This window comes from Chamaea fasciata, unplaced genomic scaffold (assembly GCF_029207755.1).
Source record: "Chamaea fasciata isolate MVZ Bird 193981 ecotype frontalis unplaced genomic scaffold, bChaFas1.0.hap1 SCAF_5, whole genome shotgun sequence".
NCBI classification, from domain to species: Eukaryota; Metazoa; Chordata; class Aves; order Passeriformes; family Sylviidae; genus Chamaea; species Chamaea fasciata.
In genome coordinates this window covers 35,096,692-35,120,786 of record NW_027094090.1, presented here as the reverse complement: position 1 = coordinate 35,120,786, position 24,095 = coordinate 35,096,692, and the positions used below count along the sequence as shown (strand labels likewise).

General features: G+C 40.8%; 3 protein-coding genes across 4 annotated transcripts in view; 1 reads left to right on the top strand and 2 right to left on the bottom strand.

Annotated features, from left to right (window-relative positions):
- Positions 1 to 3,285, top strand: LRRC10 (leucine rich repeat containing 10). Its single transcript, XM_066183234.1, has one exon. The coding sequence runs from the start codon at positions 35 to 37 to the stop codon at positions 866 to 868; it is 834 nt and encodes a 277-aa protein (XP_066039331.1). The 5' UTR covers positions 1 to 34; the 3' UTR covers positions 869 to 3,285.
- On the bottom strand, positions 3,282 to 13,893 carry CCT2 (chaperonin containing TCP1 subunit 2). Its single transcript, XM_066183233.1, has 16 exons — positions 13,801 to 13,893; positions 12,941 to 13,015; positions 12,446 to 12,511; positions 12,236 to 12,347; positions 11,329 to 11,405; positions 10,515 to 10,627; positions 9,769 to 9,971; positions 9,472 to 9,572; positions 9,265 to 9,392; positions 8,714 to 8,817; positions 7,085 to 7,204; positions 6,396 to 6,524; positions 6,207 to 6,310; positions 5,089 to 5,188; positions 4,234 to 4,375; positions 3,282 to 3,598 (listed from the first exon to the last, which is right to left on the bottom strand). The coding sequence occupies exons 1-16, from the start codon at positions 13,801 to 13,803 to the stop codon at positions 3,568 to 3,570; spliced, it is 1,608 nt and encodes a 535-aa protein (XP_066039330.1). The 5' UTR covers positions 13,804 to 13,893; the 3' UTR covers positions 3,282 to 3,567.
- Positions 13,894 to 15,642: 1,749 nt separating this feature from the next.
- The window catches only part of FRS2 (fibroblast growth factor receptor substrate 2), a 50,878-nt gene continuing 42,425 nt past the window's right edge, over positions 15,643 to 24,095 (bottom strand). For both annotated transcript variants that reach the window (XM_066183231.1, XM_066183232.1), the window contains exon 7: positions 15,643 to 23,349. In XM_066183231.1, coding sequence (XP_066039328.1) covers positions 22,399 to 23,349 — 951 coding nt within the window. In that variant the 3' untranslated portion in view covers positions 15,643 to 22,398. The remainder of the gene's footprint in view (positions 23,350 to 24,095) is intronic.

The window sequence follows — 24,095 nt, the reverse complement described above, 5'->3', positions numbered from 1 at the left end:
CGCAGTCGCAGCCATTCCAAAACAAAATCCCGAGATGGGCAACAGTCTGAAAGCCATACTTGCTTTTGTGCCCTCTAACAAGTGCCAGAAGTACCTACTAGAAGACCTAGAAGAGATGCCAGTGGATAAAATGGTCGATCTGAGTGGCAGGCAGATGAGGCGACTGCCTTTGCACATTTGCTCTTTTAGGGAACTGGTTAAGCTGTACCTGAGCGACAACAACCTGAACCATCTGCCCCCTGAGCTGGAGCAGCTGCAAAACCTGCAGATCTTGGCACTAGACTTCAACAACTTCAAAGCACTGCCCCTAGTTGTGTGCACACTGAAGCAGCTGTGCATCCTCTACCTGGGCAACAACAAGCTCTGCAGCCTGCCCCTCGAGCTCCGACTCCTGCAGAACCTCAAGACCCTCTGGATCGAGTCCAACTGCCTGCAGTACCTGCCCGAAGTGGTGTGCGAGCTCAGCCTGCTCAAGACGCTGCATGCTGGCTCCAACGCACTGCGCACCCTCCCTCCCCAGCTGCAGTGCCTGCAGGAGCTGCGCACCATCTGGCTGTCAGGGAACCTGCTGTCCGAGTTCCCTCCCGTGCTCCTGGACATGCCCTTCCTGGAGGTGATCGACGTGGATCGCAATTCCATCCAGTTCTTCCCCAGCCTTGCTCACCTCCCCGGCCTGAAGCTGGTGATCTACGACCACAACCCCTGCAGGAACGCACCCAAAGTGGCCAGAGGGGTGCGCAGGGTGGGCAGATGGTCGGAGGAGACCCCCGAGCCCCGCAAGCGATCAGGGGCGGTGATAGAAATCACTCTCGACGAGAAGCCATTGCTGCCTGCTGCCAAGACCGAGCCAGAAGCCGAGCCCTGCTGACTCAACTGCCCCTTTTGGCCAAGGTGGCAGCGCACTCCCACCACTGCCCAGCCTCTACCTCTCCCTTGCTTGCTGGTGTCCAGGAGCACCACACGGCCTGGCAATCATCAGGACTATGTGCACCAGCCTGGAGATGATGTGACAGCAAAATTCTTGCAGACACCCATCTTTGTGCAGCACCCAGCACTCTTCCTCAAACAGACTTCTTCCCTCTCCCGCTCCTCCCATGCTGGGACCACGCACAGCTGACAACAGAGATGAAAACTCAGTTCATATGTTTGCCATGGGTGGATTGCATGGAGCACATATGGACTTGCTGCTCCTCACCTGTGGGCTCACTCTTCTCCCTTCCACCTTGCTGAGGTGTTCCAGCTCAGTTGGAAGCCACTGTTCAAGGCGATCACTGAGACCCACAGCTCTAAAGCAACCCACACCATTGCTGTCAAATTACGCATCGGAAACGCAGCAACACCTTCAAGGTTTCCCTGTCTGCTGAGTGGGAAGTGGTAGCAGAGTACCAGCTGCACTATCAAGGAAACAGCAAAATTTGTGACAATTGTTTTGTTACTGCCAAGCAGCATTCAAATAACGGTGAGGAAAGCTCTAGGCTTTGCTGCTGGATTTTGTTACTGTGACACCACTGCCTCTAAGGGCAGCTGTACAGGATAAGTTTTCATGCAGAAGCAAAGAAGAAAATCAGAGCCTGACTAAAAAGGAAAAGCACAAGAGCTGCAAAGGTAAACTTGCATGAATAAATTCCAGGGCTGTGAGCTGTCACATAATTTGATGAGGCAAACTTAGCTGATTTCAGCTGGGTATTTCTCAAGCTTCCAAGCTGGACCAGTTCAGATCCCCTTCAAATGCACATTTTTAAGTTTTGCTTTGAATAACAGAAATCTGGTTTAAAGTGACATTTTAAACTTTAGGCTCCATAGCATGGATTTATTAGGTGACAGCTTTTTTAATAAGGGTGGAGAGCCCTTGGTGGCACACTCTTCGAGTAGAACTGTCTCACCAGTGCAGCCTGCAGAAGTGGCAGTTGACTTCCCAGAAAAGGTTTGATTCCATGCCAGTTCGTGACTGCTTAATGTCATCTACATGCTTGAAAAATTATCTGGAAATATATAGACTCTGCTCGCACTTGTTGTCTTGTTAAATGAAGTGCAAATTTGCATCTGGTTGGCATCCACATAGTGTGCTACTAGTCAAATTAAATAAAACTATACTAGCATCTTACCAAGTTAAAAAATCCTTCTTTGGAATTAACAGCAAATTCTTTATCTAGTCTTGTTCCAACAATTTTTTTCCTACAAAAAGGAAAGCAGGACATGAGTTAGGGGTGCCTTTTTAATATCCAAGGTCAACGTTTTCCATCTCACAGAACTGAGCTGGTCCTGTATTTATCTGAGGGGATGGGGATGAGTGTGTTTTCACTGGTTTATCAATGGTTTGTGTTTCACTCAGCCCTCTTCACACAGTACTGTCACTTCTGCAGAGCTGAAGAGTCTCTGTCAAGAGTTAAGGGGAGGACTCTGTAAGCAGATTCCCTTCATTTTAAGAAATCTAAGAGAGAAAAATCTTTGCGCTTTGCACTTCGTATTGCAGCCTAATCCTTTCGCTTTGGCAGACTTGCCCTGGTGTTTCCCCAGTGCTGTGCTTGACTTGCAAGGGCCAGAAAGGTCACAAGGCCCAGCAGGCACTATTCTGTCCCTGCTTGTCTGTGCTTACAGTCATCACAGATCTGCATGCAGACTGCTGCAGGCATCACAGGCTTCCCTCCAACTTAGGCACAAAGAAACGAGTGCAGTCACAAAACACATTGCCTTTGCAGCAACTACTAGAATAGGAGAGTGAATATAAAGACAGGATACAACAGACATGAAAGGGGTGGGGTAGAGAGGGCAGGAAGTGAATGTTATGGAGCCTGGCACATTTTCCGCCAAGTGTCCTCAATTGTGTTTGTAAAGTCAGTCCAGTACTTTATACATCAACACTCCGACTGTTTGGTCCAGAATGATGCCCTCTCCCAGACTGCATGTTCCTCTCAACTACCCTCAGCAGAATGTAAAACTTGTGCTATAAAAAGCTGTAAGATCACTTAGTTGTACATCTGGGCATTGACTGAGGTTCCTCTTCTACTCTCTCACTTCCATCATAAAAAACCAAAAAAAGTAATACTCCAGTATCACTAGAAAAAGATACCATGTAACTTCAAAGCCTATTTCTAGGCTTCAAAACCTATGCAGCCAGGACTGGAGTAAGCCACTTATACAACTACAGCAAGATCAACATGAACCAGCGAGCCATGGGGGCTCAGTCACACCCTGAAGCAGCCGAGGTCCAAGGATGCACACCACAGCTGTCCTAATGGATCTGCCCTTCCTGCTTCTACAGAAATAAATACAACTTTGGGGAATCTGAATTATTTTTATTTATTTTTATTTCTGTGTATTTTAAGTGGAACCAGGATGGAACAGAAGGGATAGGGTTGTGTAAAACCCCTGGTTTATACACCTCTGAGAGAATTCTTCCCCACAACACATACAAACTCCAGTAAGTAAAAACCAACTCAAGACAGTGTCATTGATGGAGATCTGTTTGTCTCAAGCTTCTGTTCCATAACCTCACAAAAACTATAAACCTTAAAAAAAATTACTAGGTGAGATCTGGTCCACACATCCTCAAGTACTGAAGAAAACTTAACAAGGGCGATGATCTGGTACACGTTTTCTGGGGAGAAAAAGAAAAGTCAGAAAATCCCCACCACACTGATGTCCACCAGCCCCTCCTCCCACCCGTATTTTTAATTTTTAGTTAGTATTTTGGGTTCAGTGACAGCTTTATCTCACAACACAAAGAACAGTACCACCTCAAAGCTAACACACCACCCATGACCATGCTAAAAAAAATACCTTTTTGATTCAAAAAGCAGTGAAAGCGACCTGGTAGCAGGCACCCAGGGGATAACCTGCCTATCAGCAGTAATTCTTCTAAAACCTTTTAACAAACATATTCCTGTGTCAGCTGCAGATTTTATCTCAGAAGCAGCTGGACATTTCACTACATTTCTTGCCAGAAGAAAGCAAGCAGGATCCCTTACACCTTGGTCAGCCACGTGTTCAGATGTTCAGTGGTGACCTAAGATTAACTAGGCATTACTCAGGCACAACAATTTAAGTTTGCTGATGGCTCTAAAGGCCTGATGATACTGCTAATGGAATACAATCATCTAATATGAACATCAGCATGTCACATGTTCCCTTTCAAGCATTTTTAGAACAAGACTTTTCTGCACCCTTACTCTTCCACAGAAGGAGGTTCACTCTACACCACTGCACCTGACCATGCAGATACTCTGATCATACCTTGGTGCTGCTTTAATGATGTCATCTACACGAAGTATCATTTCTGCTGCTTCAGCTGCGCTCAGCAGAACTTGTCTCTTGACCTGGAAACTTTCTGTTACTCCCAAAAGTGACATGTCCCCAATGATACCCTCTTTCATATCTGGAAAAAGAAAAATATTAAGAGGTGGTTTTTTGGTTTTGTTTTTTTAACTCGGCATTTTTTTTAGGGAAATTACAAGAAGCTGAGAGCAGAGTAACTTACCTGCTCAAATGAACTATGCTGATAGTTAGGGAAATTTTAAATAAAGTCTTCTACCTCAAGACTCCTGATTTCAGCCTAATGTTGCAATTACAAACAATTAATGAAAAGAACTTTATACACTGTGATGAGGAGACAAGATCCCAACAGAACTCTTGGCACAATGTCCTCCGGTATTTTAATTTCAGTGTTCTTCCACAACTTTGTGGTTGTTGTTCAGTTGGGGGTTTTTTTGGGGGGGGTGGGGGGGAAGGGGAAAAGGGAAGGATGTTTGGTTCTTCTAGGTTTTTATCTGGTTGCAGTTTTAAAACAATGTTTTTCTTTTTAAGCTTTCTATAACTAGACTCGGTGTAAACAAAGTGGTTTTTAGAGGTGGAAACCATCCACTTCAGAAACAAAGGTTTTCACTCTACTGTCAAAAGCCTGGTAGAACAGAAAAGAAATGCTGTGCTGTACACCCAAGTTCTGTGCAAAGCAAAGAAATCAACATACTCGGCTCTCCCTGCTGAATATATGTGACAGACAATATACGTGACATACATGAACAACTTTAATGAGCCTAATGAACCTGCCAAACAGCAATTCAAACACAGAAGTAAAACTGATCCCCTTACCCAGTCCGTAAGTAGTCTTCCCTTCACTATGAGCAGCTCTAAGCTGAGCAACCAAATCAGCACTGTCATAGCCAGCATTATCAGCTATTATTGTTGGGATCTAAGGGGATAAACACAGGTTGTTTTTAATTAACACAGGGACTGATTGTTAATAAACATGAAAGGTACCTTGATATTATTAGTTTACAACTGAATTTCAAGAATTCTAGCTTCAGAAACATGGCAGATGATCTGTTACTGTGATAAGGAAAAAGTAAAAAACCCAAACTACCTTTCTAAGAATTTCAAGACCCTGTTGTAAGAAAGTACCTAAGAGGACAGAAGCATGTTAGAAGATCTGTCAGTCCATTTTACATGGACAGAAAAAAAAAAAAAAAAGAATCTTCTATCATTTCAGACTACAACTAGAGAAATGTTTTCATTTAAAAAGCACAAGCCTGCTGATAAGCATTAACTACCCGACCATTCTGTTCAATGTTTCCGTGACAGCAGTGCAAACTTGCACGTGCTGACTGCAGAGGTAATGCCAAGTGTTACTATGCTCTTGAATTACGTTTTCTTGGGAGAAAGGTTTTCCCTAATTTAAATTGCAGAAAGTCAATTTTTTCTCAAATGGACACCCTGTTAGCACAACTCTATTAATGTTTCTTGTGACACTAAGATGCACACTTCCTACTAAGATGCAATCTCCAATACAAGACTAGAAACTTGTAGATAGTACCAGAGTATGAATACACCCACACAGCACTAGAGCACCAATGGAACAGAAGGGTTGCTCTTTTCTAAATCAGTTGTCAACCACATAAGATGAGATTTTTATGTACTATTTCTGCAGCATTCTCAACTAGCAGGTAAGATGAGCAAAAACCAATTAGAGGAGGGCTAGCACATCAACATTCACAGTTCTGTAATATGCAGAATTACTAAAACACCAATACGTTTTTCCTAAGACAAAAAACCAATTTCCCCCTTTGTTTATCCGAGATGTGCTGCTAAACTTCACTTTTTTACTTTGGACAACCAAAATTTTTAAAGTGAAGCAAATATCTGATGTCACAAGTTAGTAAACTTCATGAAACTTTCTCTCTTAATCCAGCAATCTGAGTCAGTAAACATACCATCCGTAAAGCCTTAGCAAAGGACTCCATTGCAACAGACTCTTTGCCAGGTGTCCTGACAGCAAGTTCTGCAACAGCATTAGCCATCAGCATCTCTGAACAACCTGTTCATTGAAGACACACAGATGTTACATATCTGACGTTCAGCAATACGAAATGCGTGACGTCTACAAAGAATCTGATATTCACCTCCACCATACACAGTTCTTGTGTCCTTCACTGTCTGGGCCAGGACACAGAGAGCATCATGCAAAGACCTCTCTGCTTCATCCAGGATCTGCTGGGTGGCTCCACGCAGAACTATGGTGCAAGCTTCACCTAGAAAGCACAAATGTAAAAAGATTAAAAAGAGAAACCAGGACACAAGAATGGGCTATCACAAAGCATTTACAATGGTTTTGCTACCACTGCAGTCAAGTTTTGTATTACTTAATTTTGGGAACAAAAGAAAGGATGATAACATTTCAAAGATAGAATGAAATCATGTACACAGTGCTACTGCTTTGGTTCCACACCACCTTATTTAACAGAAAACTAATATTGCCTCAAAACTCATTGAAAAATTAGAGACTGGTATTTACTAGAACAAGCTCTCAAGCTCTTTAAGTACGACATATTGCTACTTTTCTCATCAACTGAATTTCCCAAAGAAGAAACCTTGGCTCCCATCCATAAAAATAATTGCATGTTCATTTATATAACATGAAACATCCAGAGTTTCAACCATGAAACCATGCAGGATTTTTACTGAAAAGCAAGGCTTTAATAAAAAGTTACATAAATCATTACAGAATTCCTATGCCTTGCTGGAAACTGAACAGAATTAGCAGAGGGTTAACACAAATGTTACAATACACCATTAGTGATACAACACTTACCCATTGCTACTCCAGAGAAATGAATGAGTTTATCTTCTCCAATCATGACTTCTTCAATAAGCTTGCAGCTTCCTAGTTTTACTAGCTCAGGGTGATCAAAGGTTGATGCAATTTCACCACCTACACGTGTAAGATCATAAAGAAATCAGAACTCACACTGAAAGCATCCTTTCAGCCAAGGTCTAACCAAAGGGGGGGGTTGTGTGTGAAAAAAAATCTTCGTAATTGCCCCGAAATAAATTTAAACTAACAATACTGATAAGCTAAGACTTTCTCATGTCAGCATATGGCACTAGAAACCTTTAACCAATGCTGATAAATCCTTGAAACACCAGTGTTTTGCTTCACATCAGAAGGACCAAAATGCTTGTGAGTTGTGTCTGATAACAGAATAAACATTCATCTTTGCTAACATCAAAATGTCAGTATGTTTCAAATTTTCACAGTATTTACTGATTAAGTATTTACAAAACACTAAATTAAGTCTCTTATGCTTTAAAACTTGAGCTTGTGACAGTATTCATTTTGCCTGCCTGATGATGGCTGAGAACCAGCAACCACCACTGTCCTGCTTTGGAAGTCTCATTCCATGCTGTAGCTGCAATACTGTGCATGATCTGTAAACTGCCACATCATAAACAAAACAAGTGTTACAAAGACCAAAATGGCTTTGAACATGACATTGTTCTAGTTCGTGTTCTTTCCTCTGCCTATTAGAAAGCTCTTTACATGTATGCATTCTCAATGCATGCTCAGTTATCCCACAGTCGTCTGCAGCACTGTGAAGTTGTAGCACTACAAGGTAAAGCAAGACTTAGAGCAGAGAGTTTGTGTATATTAAAAACTTGTCCTTTTTTCAGCTAAACTATTCAAGCCAGTGTGGTCTGATAAGGTCCATTTGCTCTGCATAGAAAATTTGCTTTGAATTTCTTCCAGAGTGTAAGTAATGTTCCTCTCAATCAAGCATTTGCCTCTGTCAGTGTGCCTACTGACAGTTATACACAATTGCTACTTCAGTTTTGCTAAGATAAACAAGGCTTTCTCCTGCAGAGCAAATTCATCCTCCCGATCACTTTCAAAATCAACTATGATGTCCCAGTTAGCTATATCTAACTTCAGCAATGAGAATTATCTGTAGCATTCCAGAGGCTTCATTTTCTTTAGTTACTAGAATCACATTTACGCTGACATTACTCAAAATATCCAGGTTGTTCATGTCATTTGAACAACTCAGGTCCACATTTTTAACAAAGGATGACTATTCAGTCTTTTCTATCGTTACAGTCAAACAACAGCCATTTAGAACCAAAAGTTATTATCACAGAATCAAGAACTGTTAGTATTAACTTCTGGAATTACTCTTTCCGTTGCTAAGTTTTATCTTTTCCTTAGAAAACAAACATTTCAAAATCTTATCAGGCAGGAACTTAACTGAAAATATTTTTAAAATATGAAAGAAAATGAGAAACTGGCACTAACTTGCTAAATTATATCCTGTGTTTTGCATTATGATCCTTTATTCACAAATGCTGGAGAAAAAGAAGTATGTTTAAGTAAGTTTAATGTTTGCTAATGAGCAAACAAATAATGTGCCCCTCCAAGTTTCATACAACAAGATACTCTACGCACCTGTGACAAGAGCCAGACGTTCTACACCAGCAAAGTCTGCATGTTCAATAGCCATGACACCAGCAGCTCCGAAGAGATGTTCAGGGTAGTTGTAGATCAGCTGCCTAAAATTCAAACACATCTCACCATTACACACAGAACAAATCTTTGAAAATAACACAGTAACAAAACCCACCAGATTCTCAGTAGCAGGGACACAGGACAGATTTCTGAAAGCTACTAAAGCAGTCACTGTATGAGGCACCACCACACACGGAATGTTACACAACACAGAAGCAAATGCAAAAAAAACGTGGAAAAGGAAAACATGCAAAGGGAAAAAAAAAAGGAAAACATGCAAAGCTAAGGAAAAAAAATCCAACTATGATGCTTTTTGAAATACCCTTTCTCTGAAGAAAAACTATCACACTAAGCACAGGCATACGCTTTAAGGTCTAAGTCCTTTGATCCTAAGCGTCTGCTGGGCACTTAACTGCCTATTCTAGCAGAGTGAACTGGAACAACACGGGAAGTAACTGTAACTCTCTCCCCTTTTCCCAAGAAATACATACCTGTTAATAAAGCAATTTATTCCATGTTTAAGAATACGATCCACTTTCTCCTTCATTTTTTCTTTTTCTGCCTGTTCTATTTCTGCCACTTTTGCTGTGGAGTCCACTCTAACACGAGAGCCAAAAATCTAAATCAAAGAAAAGAGAGATCAGTCTCAGAATTCCATTTACAAAACACACTTTCTCAACAGCAGTTCCGTTACATACCTTAATCTTGTCTGTATCCATACCAGTATTTGCAATAAGAATCTTCGCGTTTTCAATTCTTTTTGGCTGATTTACACCAATCTTCTTGTCAAGTAAAAAGCCTGTATTAACAGAAAGGTCTTGTAAAACTTCAGATTAAAAAAGGAGAACAATTACTAGTTATTACAAAATCCCCCATCTTTAGTATTCAATTTAATAATAACATAACAGTGTTTCCTATAACAAATTTACATAGATGTGTAACCTTTAGCAGCTTTATTTCTCAAATGCATACACAGTCAACACGCAAAGACTTACCTTCATCTAAGTAGGAATCAGCCAAACTTCCACCAAGTTTCTTAATGACATGGATAGCCTCCAAATTACCAGAACCTTTCAACCTAAGAACAGCTTCTACAGCTAGCTTGACAAAGTGATCCTTATGATGAGTAAGTAATTTTGAGGAAAGAGTTGTTCCTGCAATATTCATCAAGTCTTCACGGAACTTCACTTCATCGTTACTAAAATAAAGACAGTTCAATTAAAATGGAAAGTCTGAAAGCCTTAATGACCACAAGCTACCACAAGTCTTTGCCCACTTATTTCAGCCTCTATCTCTATGTACCATATTCTCTTTTGAAGAATGCTGCACAGAATCCCTCCACTGTCCCAGAATACAACCTTCTATTTCAAATACAAGTTTTGTTAGGAGAATTTTTGCATTCAGCTTTAGAAAGTTTGCGCTCACAAAGTGTTGGGCATGGGAAATCGTTGTATTTTAAATGTGAGGACAAAGTCTGAAATAACAGCTCAGATCTTTGTTCCAGGGCACAAATTACAGCTTGTATTTCATTTCTGCACATAAGTAATTCTGAATATCATAAAGCTTCTATAACTCATTTGAAAAAAAACAGTATTTTTTCCTCAACTGCTACAATTCATGAACTCAGCCTTCACACTGCTTTAATAAGAGTGAAGAATTTACCAATGGACAGTAATTTGCATTGATGTTTTGATCTTGAGTGGTTTTTTATGAAGAGTTACAGCAAATGGACATTACTAACCCATGATCCACAGCTGCTTTCAAAAGTGCCTCTCTTGAAGCCTTTGTGGCTGCTCTCCAGCCTGCAATGATGGTCTGAGGATGAATCTTCCTCGCAATCAGTAATTCTGCCTCCTATTTAAATGAAATCAGTAATTATTCCCCCCCCCAAAAAAAAGTACAGTTACACTAACTAGAAAAGACGGGTTCATTTACGGATGCAACTTAAAGTGTAGTTGAAAAAAGCCTTCTTCATTGTTTTCTGAGGAACTTGGCAAACTGATAGATCATTCCTTAAGATGCTCTTGATCCCAGTTCCTGGACCTGAGATGATCAGACTTTCTGACACAGCTCTGCGAGGAAGAATTACTCATTTCTCAAATCTCTTTCATAGTAATTTCAGGTTTAGAGTTTGAGAGTGTACATTTTTCCATAAGCATAAAATCCATACAGAGTTTAAAGGAAGAGTATGAATTCAGGTCTCAAGTAAAGAACAGAATTTAGAAGGATTTTTTTTTCTATGGAAATGGACTGAGCCTCACAACTAAGCAGTACTGCACGCTGCTCAGTGCAATAGCCAGGAAGTGAGCTTTAAGAGTCAACTTAAATACTTGAGAGTTTATAATAAATAATAGTCTAAAATAATACCCGAAAGATGATCACGATGCACTACCTAAAGGTTGTTTTTTTTTTCCCCTATCAAGTTCAACAGCAACAGAGCAAGCTATTCCTTCCTATGCTTTGGGAGTCTTTTCACAAACATAGGATAACACACCTCCTACTGGTGGTATCACAGAAGAACATTGACAAACATCTGAAAAAACGTAACACATCACCCTCAGTAATTCAGCTGCCAACACTGTGACAGATGTAGTCCCATCGCCAACTTCATCATCTTGAACCTTCGACATATCTGAAGAAGGAAAACACAGGATTAACGCTATTTTTCTCATGCATTAATTTGGACAAGTAAAACAGATCTTACTCTTTGTGTAAAGAGGGAACTCTTAAAAAAAACCCCCAGAAAAACAAGAGATGCAAATGAAATTCAGCATCCTTCAAATTCCTGCTCTTTACTTGCAACCTGGACACCAGTTGCAGCCTGGTGATGGTCAAGATGCTCCCCTCTCTTCCCCATCCTAAAGATGTTGATCAAAAGGAAGTACAGCTGGATAGAAGCTCCAAGGTATAGATACAGGATCAGAGCCTATAATAACCAGGTCTGCTGCATGAACTACTGAGAAACTGGGACACAGAAAACAAAATCATTAGTAAACCTGACACTCAATAGCTCAGGCTCCTGCTTGTCACCAATAGTGGACCACTGGCACAGTAAAACAGTTGTTCACAATGGTAAACTCTATACAAAAGTACAGTGCTCCCTGAGTGACAGAGATTTAACTCTGGGAAAAACAGAGAACTTCTGTTGCTGCACAGATTTCTGTTCCGAATTCTCCCACTGCAAAAAGAGGGGCACACAGCTGCTTTTTGTCCCTTCTGAACCCTGTGACAAAGCAGGGTTCAGGGAAAAGAAAAAAACAGTTTTGAAGGCAGCATACACCACAATTTTACTTTTGCAGAATGCCACAAGTCTTGCAATACCCTGTGCCCCTTCTTACTTCAAGATTTCTGCTCCCCCTCCCTTCGATTTTTTACAGTATTCCAAGAACACTTTTCTAAGAACAAATAAAAGCTCTGTAATAGAGTTACAAATTAAGAAATATCGAGCCTTTAAGAACTCACCAACCAAGACCTTGGCAGCTGGATTGTCAACTCCAATAGCTTTCAGGATGGTTGCACCATCATTGGTAACTGTCACAGAGCTGTCTCTCCCGGTACTTAAAAGAATCTTGTCCTACAAGATGGGAGATTTAGAATACTGCTTGAAGACACACTGTAACTATTAAGGCTGAATTAACAGGTATGACTGCTGAGAGCCTGCAGCTGTCTTACCATGCCTTTAGGCCCCAGGGTGCTCTTGACCAGGTCACCAATGGCAATGGCACCGACAAAGGATGACTGAAATGAAAATAAATATACCTCAGGGAACAATTTATTTCTAGCGTAATACAAGAATTATACACTATCACATAGCTTTCTACATTTAAACCAACCCTTCCACCTCCTTCAATGGAGGCTTAACTTAAGGCAAGTCTCTTAACTGCTGGATCTTAAATCTCCCAGAAACTGTAAATCTGTCTCAAAGCCAGAAGAACTATCACCCAATAAGCACCAATCTTCTCAGCTCCAGTAGAGGTACTTTGGTTTTGACAACAAAAAGTTTCTCTAATTTTCAGAAAAAACAACACTCCTCCCTTCTGTTTGCAGACATGCAACAAGAAAAGCCAGAAGTTCCATATCATGATACAGTACAAGTATTTTTAGTAGTATAAAAGACAAAGTTTAATTACCTCAAGTACTATCAGTTTCTTAGAGAATTAAACTTACCAACCGAGCTGTTTCTGCCTTCTCTTCATCTGCACCTGCCTTGAAAATGTTCACAGGAGCAAGGGAAATGGATGCCTAAAATACAGTTAATGTAAGAATATTGTTCTAGCTTCAATAAAACGATGTCCTTTCAAAGCAAACCCCTGACACTAACAACTTCAACAATGTTTTAATTAATAAAATTTCTTCCATATCCCATTTCGTTGCGGTAATAAGTATATTTAAGAAACAGTTAAGGCTCTTAAAAATCTGTCTTGCAATCTCCTAGTCTTGTGAAGGGATTAGAGGACCGAGTGCAGCTGCTGGCAGACTGCAGTGCACACAAGGCCCCTACAGCACATCGGCACATCCCTTCACGGCTGGGCGTGCGCTGCTGCTCTGCCCCACCAGCCGGCCCTTCCACACAGCCCGGGGGCAGGCACAACCAGCAGCAACCAAGTCTTTTTACTGACCATACTGAGGCTTCAGCGTTCTGATACCTGAGCTGAACTCGTCTTTTTTTTTTTTTTTTAATCAATGCAAATTAATCTTAGCAGTAACCAGTATCAGCCTTTAAGGATATTCAACATCTGCAAAGCACCCCAGGCCTCAAACGAACAGGGATCAAATACCCGAGCACACGTATCGGGGCTCTCAGAGTGGAGGGGTCACCGCGCGTGGGCCCCGCCCCGGCTCCAGAACCTTCGGGCTCCCCCCGCTACCCTCGGCACAGCGCGGGGAAAGGAAGGGCGCGGCCCGCAGGCCTCCCGCGCCCGCCCGCCCGCCCGCCCGCGTGGAGCGCAGCCCCGCCCGGCCTCGCCGCACCCCTGGCCTTGCCGGGCCGCCCTGGGCCAAGCCGCGGGCCCCGCCGCGCCGCTCACCATGGTGCCGGTACCGCCGTGCGCCGCCGCCTTCAGCAGAGAAGCAGCGCCGCAGCCCCCACGCGCCCCTCCGGAACTGGCGTCACTGCGGCGGCCGCTTCCGGCGGCGCGCGGCGCTCTGGGAGCCGCAGTCCGGCCCCGCGCCCGCCGCGGCGGAGCGCCTCCTGCCTGGGACGGGCTCTGGGGCGGGGAGAAGTTCTGGTCTGCTAGGAAGTTCTGGGTTCTGTTAGGAAGAACTTCCTTCCGTGGGGTAGAGTGGTACTGGAACAGGTTGCCTAGAGAAAGCGTGCGTGCCCCGTCCCTGGCGGTGTTCAAGGCCAGTTTGGATGGGCTCTGAGCATCCTGGGCGAGTGGAAGGTGTCCCTGCCCATGGCAGAGGGTTGGGAGCTAGATGGTTGTTAAGGTCCCCTCCAACTCAAACTGGTTTATGATTCTGCGGTTGTGTGATATACCTGGTGGTCATTTCTCAGACAGGTCAAAAGCATTTTTAGTTACTGCTTGTGGTCTCCAGTGTGCTTGACAGCCCGTCCTGGATGGCTGCTCTTAGACCACGTCTCCAGTCCCAAGCAGAGAGCAGGAGATGCCTAGCGCTACCCCACTCAATACGCTCTGCAATTCAATACAGAAAAATTAGTAATTAGTCCCTGGCAGCTTTGCCAGTAGGAGAGAACACTCAAACCTTGCTTTGTCACTGCTTTCCCTCTACACAAAAAGCCCGCTACCTGGTCATATAAAAAGAAAAAAAGACCAAAAACCAACCTCTATTGTTTTGTATGACTCATCCTCCAGAACTAATTCCAGCTGGTATCCCTCTTCTTGCTGCTAGATACTAAACTCTTGGGATATATGGAAAGTTGTTTGTTCTAGGTTCAAACTAGGCAGAAATAGAAATCCATCCCAATGGAGACAGCAAAAAAGAACATGACTAAAACTGCCAACTCTCACCTGTATTGCTAATTCTGTTGATACCTAGTTAGTATTAGTTCTTGAGTACGTTAAGATTTCTGTCCTGTTTTCTTCACAGTTAAATACACTTCCCTTCATAACCCTGTTCTGAAAACTAGCCTACTAATTTAATTTAGATATCTTTAGTTTTCCTCAGAGTTATGCAGAAAACTATTTAAGTTTTGGCTAGGGCAAATAATACAACTAAAATAATGTAAACAGCTTCTCTCAGAATCACAGCATTCATAAAGATTTGCACTGAGGTAATAATTCATTTTATTTCACACTGGCTGCTACTGTGGTGAGTTGGGAGAAAAAAGATTTTAAAGTGCCTCAGACTTATCCGAGTTACGGGCTTTGAAAGATCCAATGCTCACAGAAAAACAACAGCAAATTAGTAAATTTGGTTTGAGGGGCTTTTGGCCATTGCTAAGCTATGATTTACAATGTGTAAAAGTAGCGACACCAAAACAAGAACACGGCGGCAGCAATGCTGGCTCTGGGCTCCTGCCTCTCTCAGCTGTGCAGTGCCCTCACCCCTGCTGTGCCAAAGGCAAGTTTTCAAGTTGCACTGTATGTGAAGAAAAAATGCCTTTAAAAATTTTAAAGTGCATTTTAAAAATCTCACTTAAAAAAAAAAAAATCTCAATCTATGTGCATGACAAAGATGTGTCAGAAAACCAGCAGAAATTAAACAAAATCTTGGAGATGAATTTACTTCAGATCACCATGATCAGTTTTGGGGGGTTTTTTACTACTGAGTAATGAGTGGAATACGGAGGCAGGGAGGAGGGCCGAGAGAGGTACGTGAAGGAGGGATTTAAAGAAAAGCAAAAAAGATTATACAAACAAAACACAATACGGTGACACATTGCAAACTACTGAAGTAACCCACAAAAAATTTTTAATGTAAAATCAATAGTTTATTGCCATGCTACAAATTTTTTTTTTCCAAATGAAGTTGGCACTGGTAAGGGGAAAAATGTACATAACACATTTTTTTAAAAAAATGCACATTTGGTAAGCTTTCTCAATAATGACAGCTTAAAAGAAGTGAAATTATTTTTTTTTAAGATTAATGTGGAATGGCATAAAAATACACTCTTTCTGCATAGTATAAGAAATACGGAATGTTTGTAAAAACAAATTAATTGAACAGGGAAAATTACTTGAAATTTTATAAACAATTTGGCAATGGTACTCCCACTGTTTAGACTTTTTTATATAAAAGAAATAAAAATCTAGAAAGCTACCTTTATACAAAGTTCCTATATTTATGCCTTTAAGTAGGAAAAAACATTTCATAATGCAAATTAGGACATACAATAATCTTACAATATGATACAATGTAATGACAAGAAAGGAACATACAACACAAGATTTTGGCCTTTGTAGAAATGTCTATTTCTGCATTGAATAAATGCGTTGGTGGCACACTGGTGGCTACTGTATCACTACTAGCAGTCAGCTCTGAGGCCAGCGCGGTGCGCAGCTGGCCCGCGGCTTGGCTGGGACACAGGCTGCTTTCCAGGAGACCAAAGGTGAGGCTGCAATGAAGCCAGACATGAGAAAGGCAACGTGCCTGCTGCTTGAGCCATCTGGACTGTGGGGCACCATACAACACTCTTTCCTCTCATACCAGAGCATTTCCTATACATTCAGTTATTAAGTACCAAAGACTCACAAGTGAGAACATCTGTTTGCATGATTTGGCAAAATTTCAAAATACAAAGTTAGTACCAAATATATAATATATATAAAATGTGGGTGTATGATATACACACATATTCCAATGCAAAAAAACTGCATTATTATGGAGTTAAATTCGCTGACATCCATTCCTAAATCACATAACCATTAAAAACAGGTGTAATCCTGATCTTTCACACATGTTAGAATCACTTCCTCTTTCATACACAATAGTTAAAGCAATATATATGCAAGTATGACTAAGAAATCAAAATTCCTATAATTATCTGAACTCTGACCACAACAAACAGGATTTGGTTTTCAGTACATGTAATTAAATATATTTATATTTTTACATCTTTTTAGACCATTCCTGAAGAACTTGACCAACCAGGTCCTCAGGTGTTAACAGAGCTGTTACGTCAGCAGAACTTGATCTTGCAGAAGCACATCCAGTGGCCCTTGAAGTCAACAGGAATCATTTGTTCGGCTTCAAAGGACACTGCATGCAGACTGAACAAGCTCTGGAAGGGTCACCCTGCTAACAAGGAAGATTTCCTGATGACATCAAAGCTCCTTGTCAGACTTCCTTTCCTACTTCCAAGGGGAAGGACTAGAGCAAAAGGTCCCTGGACTCTGGGCTCTCTGGGTCATCTGGCAGGTTCAGGGCTATGTACACAGCACAGCCCCAGCACCGGGGATCGGTGGGGTGAGCTTCACAGCACCTTTCATACTAAGGCTTCTCATGGAAAGCAGAGGAGCTGCTTCCCCCACACGCCTCGCTTGGCAATTCGGTCGCTACAGGTCTCAGACAGGAGCTCTGGCTGGGACCCCAAGGCATTTAGTACTTAGTAGACACAGAGGAAGACGGTCCCTGTTCTGAAGGGCTTCAGACTGTTTCTTAATCATAGTTTTTACATAATCTCCTTTCTATATACACATATTTGCTACATAAAATAGAATTACACCAAAGTAATGGATATAGCGGAAAACACTGTCACAATATATGTATATTACCACACTAAATAATTACTAAAACTGCAAGAAAAATTTCAGAAATGCCCTTCATAATGTATAAAAATATAGAAATGTCCAACACTTGTTTCATCAACCTTATTTCTCGTATTCTATTTCTACCTGTACACCTACATACTTCCAAACAAAATACTGCGTTAATCTGGAGTAAACACCGTGTTAGGAAAATATCTTCCTAAGACATCTGACAGACTTAGTCACATACCTTACAGCACAGCACAGGAAATAATGTATACATGGTCAGAGTTGCAGATGCTAAGTTGCTCTTTTTTTTTTTTTTCCTTCTGATTCACTTATCTTGTCCAAAAGAGGAAGTAATTCCTAAAGATCATGAAAGAACCTCAACATGACTTCCTTTTTAATAATCTTCTGTAAGAAAGATATCAGCAAACCTGACTCCATCTTAACGCAGTTTTTTGTGGTGGAATTTCTTCTGGATTTTTTTTTTCTTGGAGTGTATATGAATTAAAAATAAAGATATAATAAATGAACTTAGGTTTATATTAAGTAAATACTGTCAAATATAAATGCCTGAATTGCTACCTCAAGTAAGAGATGGGAAAGATCATATAATTAAATTCCAAAAATACCTAACTCTATCACAATGAAGGACCATACTCCTTTAGGGGAAATAGAAGAATTTCAGAATTTAAGTCCACTACTAGTTCCTACTCCATTAGTTTCATCTTATTTGCAGCCATTAAATAAATTAGTACAGTGCAGAAATGGAATTTCACCATTGATCACACCTTACATGAAGCGAGGAATACTGCTTAGAAATAGCTGTCCAAATCAGATACATTATTATATGCTCAAAATAGTAACTAACATTAATCAGAATTTCCATTTTTACTTCACCTACAATGAATAAGAACCATCTGTTCCCTCCTGAACCTCTCACATTGAGAAGTGGTTAAATATAAAACAAAAACAGCCAGATTTTGAGCCAATACACAGTGTTATAGAACCAGCAAAATCAGCTGCTGGTCTGTCACCTATAAAAAGCAGCCCTGTTTTGACACTGGTTTGGACTTCACACAGTTTACACATTTCCATGATCTTTTTTACACCCAAGCCCTAGTCAGAGGTGCAAACACACACAAATTTCCAAACATTGGGGAGGGGGAAGGACATTTTATCAATTTCTTAAATGGAATTTCTACTTCAACACTTATATTTTCTATAAAAGCTCTGAAGACTTTAATAGTAGTGCTTCAATGCACATCATCAGATTCAATCCCTGTCAAATGCAAAACATAATTATTGGAGGAAACAAAAGATGTTCTAATGAGTGTCAAGGTTTTCAAAATGGTCTTTTTCAATATTGCTTTAGGAAGTCAGCAAAAAACACCACAAAAAATAAAACAATTGGTCCTCTTTCTGACATAATTTTGAGGAAAAATCCTGATATAACAATGGAATAAATTCTCACTCCCTGTATTTCTGGCACAATCTTTATTATACACTTTTGGTCACTTTTTTGTGTTCTTTAACAACTCAGTTTCCTTGTTTAAAAGACACAGTAATGTATGTCTTTTCCAAATCATTGCACTAAAGGAGTACCTAGAGTTAAAGGTTTCCCCTTGTCAAATGTGTTTGAAGGGCAGCAACCGACTGCATGTTATGGATGGAAAAGTACAATTGATGAAGATGCTACCAATTTTACAAGACCTAGTTTATGTAAACCTAACATGCCACATTTACTAAAGAAAATGATTACATATTTCTAGTTTCTCAGTCTATACACCTGTGGGCCCAAAATAAATATGATCTAGATACCATGGAGAGATTTCAGCTGAAAACTGAATCCTAAATTACAGACACTAAATCTAACATCACAGCCTTTAAAAGAGACTGAATTGAAAAAATATTTACCAAGTCTCAAAGGGTAAAGTGCATTGCAACTGCATCTACTTCAAGGGGCAGAAAATAAGGAATGCTAAAGATGAGTAGTATGGATGACAGGGACTACCCAGTATGCTTGCAGCGTACACAAAACAAGAAAGCATTATCCCACCTGTAAAACGTAACAGGCTAAAAAAGTAGTCCTGGAAAATATGTCATCAGACCTGCTAACACAATTAAGGTTACAGACAGGTGAAATTTCAGTATGTTCTCAATTCTGGGGACCAGAGCTAAGAAAACATTGTGAAACTTGCAAGAGTGTTTGCAAGTTGCAAAAAATTTGCTCAGACTGTTCTTTCTATCTGAGACTATTGAGAATAAATGGATAGGACAGTGTGCTGGAACTAAGGGGGGGGGGGTATGGCTGGTTGTTGAAATTTCAGCAGGTCACTTAAGATCTACCCTAAGCCTCTGCTTCCCTATTTAGTAGTTAAGAATATTATTACTTCCCTGCCTCACAGGTGTGTTTGAAGGGTCCAGTTAATTAGTCCAAACTATACAGATGAAGACCATATGTTTCTAAGCAGCTAGCTAGCTCAAACAGGTTTGCCTCAAAACACATGCTGAAGTATTATTCCAGCTCACAAATTTCAGTGAGCTATAAGCAAAGAACAAGAATCACACCAATATTATTAACCCAGTAAGTATTTTGCAACACATGGTAATTTCTCTTCAGTACAGACCAGGAGATCCATAAAGTGAGGCAATGGCAAAGATGTGAGGGAGCAGTTACAGAACCACAGAATCAGTAGGCTTGGAGAAGACCTCTGAGATCATTGAAGCCATCCTATGACCGAACACCACCTTGTCAACCAGATCACGGCACCAGCTGCCATGTCCAGGCTTTCCTTGAACACCTCCAAGGACAGTGACTCCACCACCTCCCTGGGCAGCACATTCCAATGCCTAATCAGCCTTTCTGTGAAGAATTTCTTGCTAACATCTACCTTAAGCCTATGTCCTTTTGTCCTGTCACTGGTTGACTGGGAGAAGAGACCAACCCCCATCAGGCTACAACCTGTAAAATGCCTAGCTCTAGGAAGTCTTTACCTTCTTGAGTACCAAGGTCTCCTCACAAGGCAGCAAGTCTATCACAAGAGTATGCAGAGGCTGACCGTGAAATAATTGATAAAGTTTTTTTTAAAAAAATCTCTTTTAAGCTCCTCACCATGGTCTCAATGACTCCCATCTTTTACTTCAGCAAATTATGTTATTTGTCCATCTGGTATTTCAGTACCATACAGTCTGTAAAGAATAATGAAAGCCAGAGTGAAAAGGTGGCCTGATACCACCTAACGGTATGGCAAGAGACATATATTTTCAGGTGCTACTACTGTTGCCACTATTAAATGAGAGAAGACCAAAGAAAAAAGTCGTAGGAACAGAAATACACACCAATTTAAAAGACAGAAAATAACTGTAGTTTGGTTTTTATAAAACTTCAATTTAAATATTGCATGGAGACCCTCAATGCTTTTTCAGATCTCCAAATGGCTTTTCTTGCATGTTTTTCCTCACAGTTCAAGGGTTATTTTACATCATACCAGTTCACACAAGTGTCAGTTCCTTTGCAATCACAGGCTCAAGAGCAATCTCTCCTGCTGCTAGTACCAAGGTGCACCTGCAATACTGCCAGAATTCTAAGATTATTCAGAGTCTTAATAAACAAAATAGAAAAAAAAAAAAACTTCTAAGGGTGCCTCTGGCATATCCAACAAACAACATTCTACCTGGATGTACCTGTAACACTGAGCAGCCGTCATTGTAACCAAATTCATCAACTGCAAAAGGAAAACAAGTATGCTCATAGATAATACTACTTTCAGATAATTTACTACGTATCTTTTTAAATTAAAGTACACTATCACCTATGGGTGCACATTACTAGAACGTACAACTTCCTATTAAGAACTATCAAGTCCAGTACCCTGCCTCCCGTGTAACCTGTTTGATGCTTTAGAGGAAGACAATAACTGCATAATAAACCTTTCCAGTTGTGCAATAATGCATACTGCTGGAGAGCTGGGGTATTTCTGTCAGGCATAAAAAAGTAGAACACTGGACGAAGACAACCATTTGACCTTCAAGAGCCTTGCTTTGTCAAATGCAGAGAGTAAGACAAATACATAGATGACCCTGAACAATTAAAGCTATGTACAAAATTTTGACTTTTAAAACACGACATTATGGAACAAATAAAAAGGAAACACACAAATGCAAAGGAAAGAAGGCACACTGAACTAAGAAATGACAAGAGAGCCTTAATTCTTACAGCCCACCTGTGAATTCCTTCACAAAAAACCCCAAAACTCTGATGAGATTAAAATTTTGTCAGATTTCAGAGGAAATTTGATATGTCACTTGGAATTTTATTCCAGTGGAAGGAGCTCAAGGCTAGTTTTTGATGTGTTTATAGCTCTGATCAACAACCATCAATGTGACCTCTCAAGTATCACACAAGTTAGGAAAACTGTCAGGAATTAGAGGCCTTCTTGCCCACAGACAAAAAAGGTGTGGTGTTTATATTCCTTGAGATGAACCAATATATCTTGTGTATGTCAAACTGAGTGAATTAACGCATTACATACATTTCATTCTGGAGGAACCACTTCAATGGAATGAACGTCAGATATGTATATGGAAAGATTAGGTTTACCTGCTAATAATGCACATATCAAGAGGCTTTAAAAAGTGTTATAAATGCCATTAATGAGTATAGGCACCAGACCAGAGTATTTATAAATTCAAAACTGGCATGTCACTCAGACTCTAATCAATTAAAGAGGCACTGTGAAAGGTGGTGATGCTGCTATGCAGTAATTACTTCTACTGTAGAATGAAATAGTGTTACCTAAAATGAATACTTGCTCTACATTAATTCCCTTTAGTAAGACAAGTACACGAAGTATGCAGAAAAAGTTCTATTAGTCTATAAAAGGCGTTAGTGTTAAGAAATGCAAAGTACTTGCATCTTCAATTTTATAAACTTCACAAAAGGTGCAAATGATTCAATGCTCCCCAGGCTCACATAGGCAGGTCAGTACTGTTATGTCTAGTTTTCCTAGAAGTACCATCATCTCGGGGCAGTGCTTTTTGCAAGCTCGACATAGCAGCAGTTCTTTCGATGTCTATCACAGCATACAGCTCTGTGCGCCTGGTTGGAGTCTGCGGAAGTGGAGTGGTGGGGGTTTTTGGAGTCTGAGGGTTATCAGAGTCACTACCACCTTCCAAGTCAACCTGTATATAGTTGAGCTGCCTGTGTTCTAAACTTGGACGCCTAATGTCAAAGTTAAAGACTGTTGGGGTACAGTCCCGACGTCGTGTAAATTCTACTTTATGAGCACTTGCTGGTACTGTTACATTCTCTGTATTAACATAGTTATGCATTAGATCTAGGTTATTGTGGTAGCCATTCAGAGACGGGGTCTTTGGTCCTAAACTGTCATCTTCATCTCTGCTCAGCTTGCGGGCTTCCCAAACAGGAGGCAGGGATGGCAAGTTCTCGTAGTTCAGCAGCGCAGTTCTTCTCTGAGCAGAGTTGTTAATGTTCTGGGTGTCTGAGGTACTGGTTGATGTCAAGCGACCTCTCCTGACCCCTGAGGCACTAGGGATTGATAACCTATTTATATTTTCATACACCAATTTATTACCAGATGGTGTCTCTCTACGTTCATCACTGTCATACCCAGTGTCCCATTCAGTGTTGTTTGTGCTGCTGCCACTAACTTGATCTCTCCCAAGTTGTTCCAGTTTCTCTCTTTCCATTAACTGCCTTTGAACAGGTGTTGGTCCTAAAACAAACTTCACTCCTTCAGGCTCCAGGAGAACCTGAGCATCTCTGTCATCAGTACACATCTGATCTTCTTTCACTTTACTTGTTTCAGTGTTTGAAAGCTTTGATTCCAGTGGCGCATGCACACTTGATCGATTTTTTCTTTCCTCTTGTACTCCAGTAGTGTTTACGTAAGTGTGCACCTAAAACGGAAAGAAAAAAGAAGAAATTCAAGCATTATTGTGCCTTCCCCCCCCCTCCAAATTTATTAGCTTAACTCCCCACTTTTCTCACCAAAATATCTGAAAAGAAAAACTTGTGATGGCAGGTGTTTAAGAGCAAAAGTCACTGCTCTTGCATTTTGCTGAACTGTAGTCAAGTTTTAGGTTTTTCCCTTGAAATTTTGTTATACGTTATGTTAATGTTCTTCTAACAAAAACCCAGAATCTATATCTTACAATGATAATCAGTTTTATTTGATGTTTTATCTCAAATAAAACATGTTTGTGCTGTAGTTCTAGAGCTTGGCTCTAATCAAGGCCACTGTGGGTTGCTCCAGCTTAGCTTATTACTTTACCTGGGCAGATCACTGAGAGCTCTACTTTGTCGTCCCTTACCAGTGACCAGCAATAACTTTGGCTAAGTTTATGTTCGTAGCTTCCACACTGCAAGGAAATCTACTGTCCATACAAAGGGAAAAAAAGACACCAAACCAAAAAGAAAACCACAGAGAGACCTAAGAAAACCCTCAAAACCCTCAGTCTCTTGGCTTGTGTACTGCTCCAGGAACAAAAAGAGAGGTTGGGTCTACAGGAAGAACTATCTATTCTTTCTTCAAGAGCCAACAGCCTCCTAAGAACAGGAACTCAAGTAGAAAAATACACAATTCCATATGAAGTGTGGCATTCAGAATTCAAAAGAAGCAGGAGTTGGCACTGTATGTCACTAA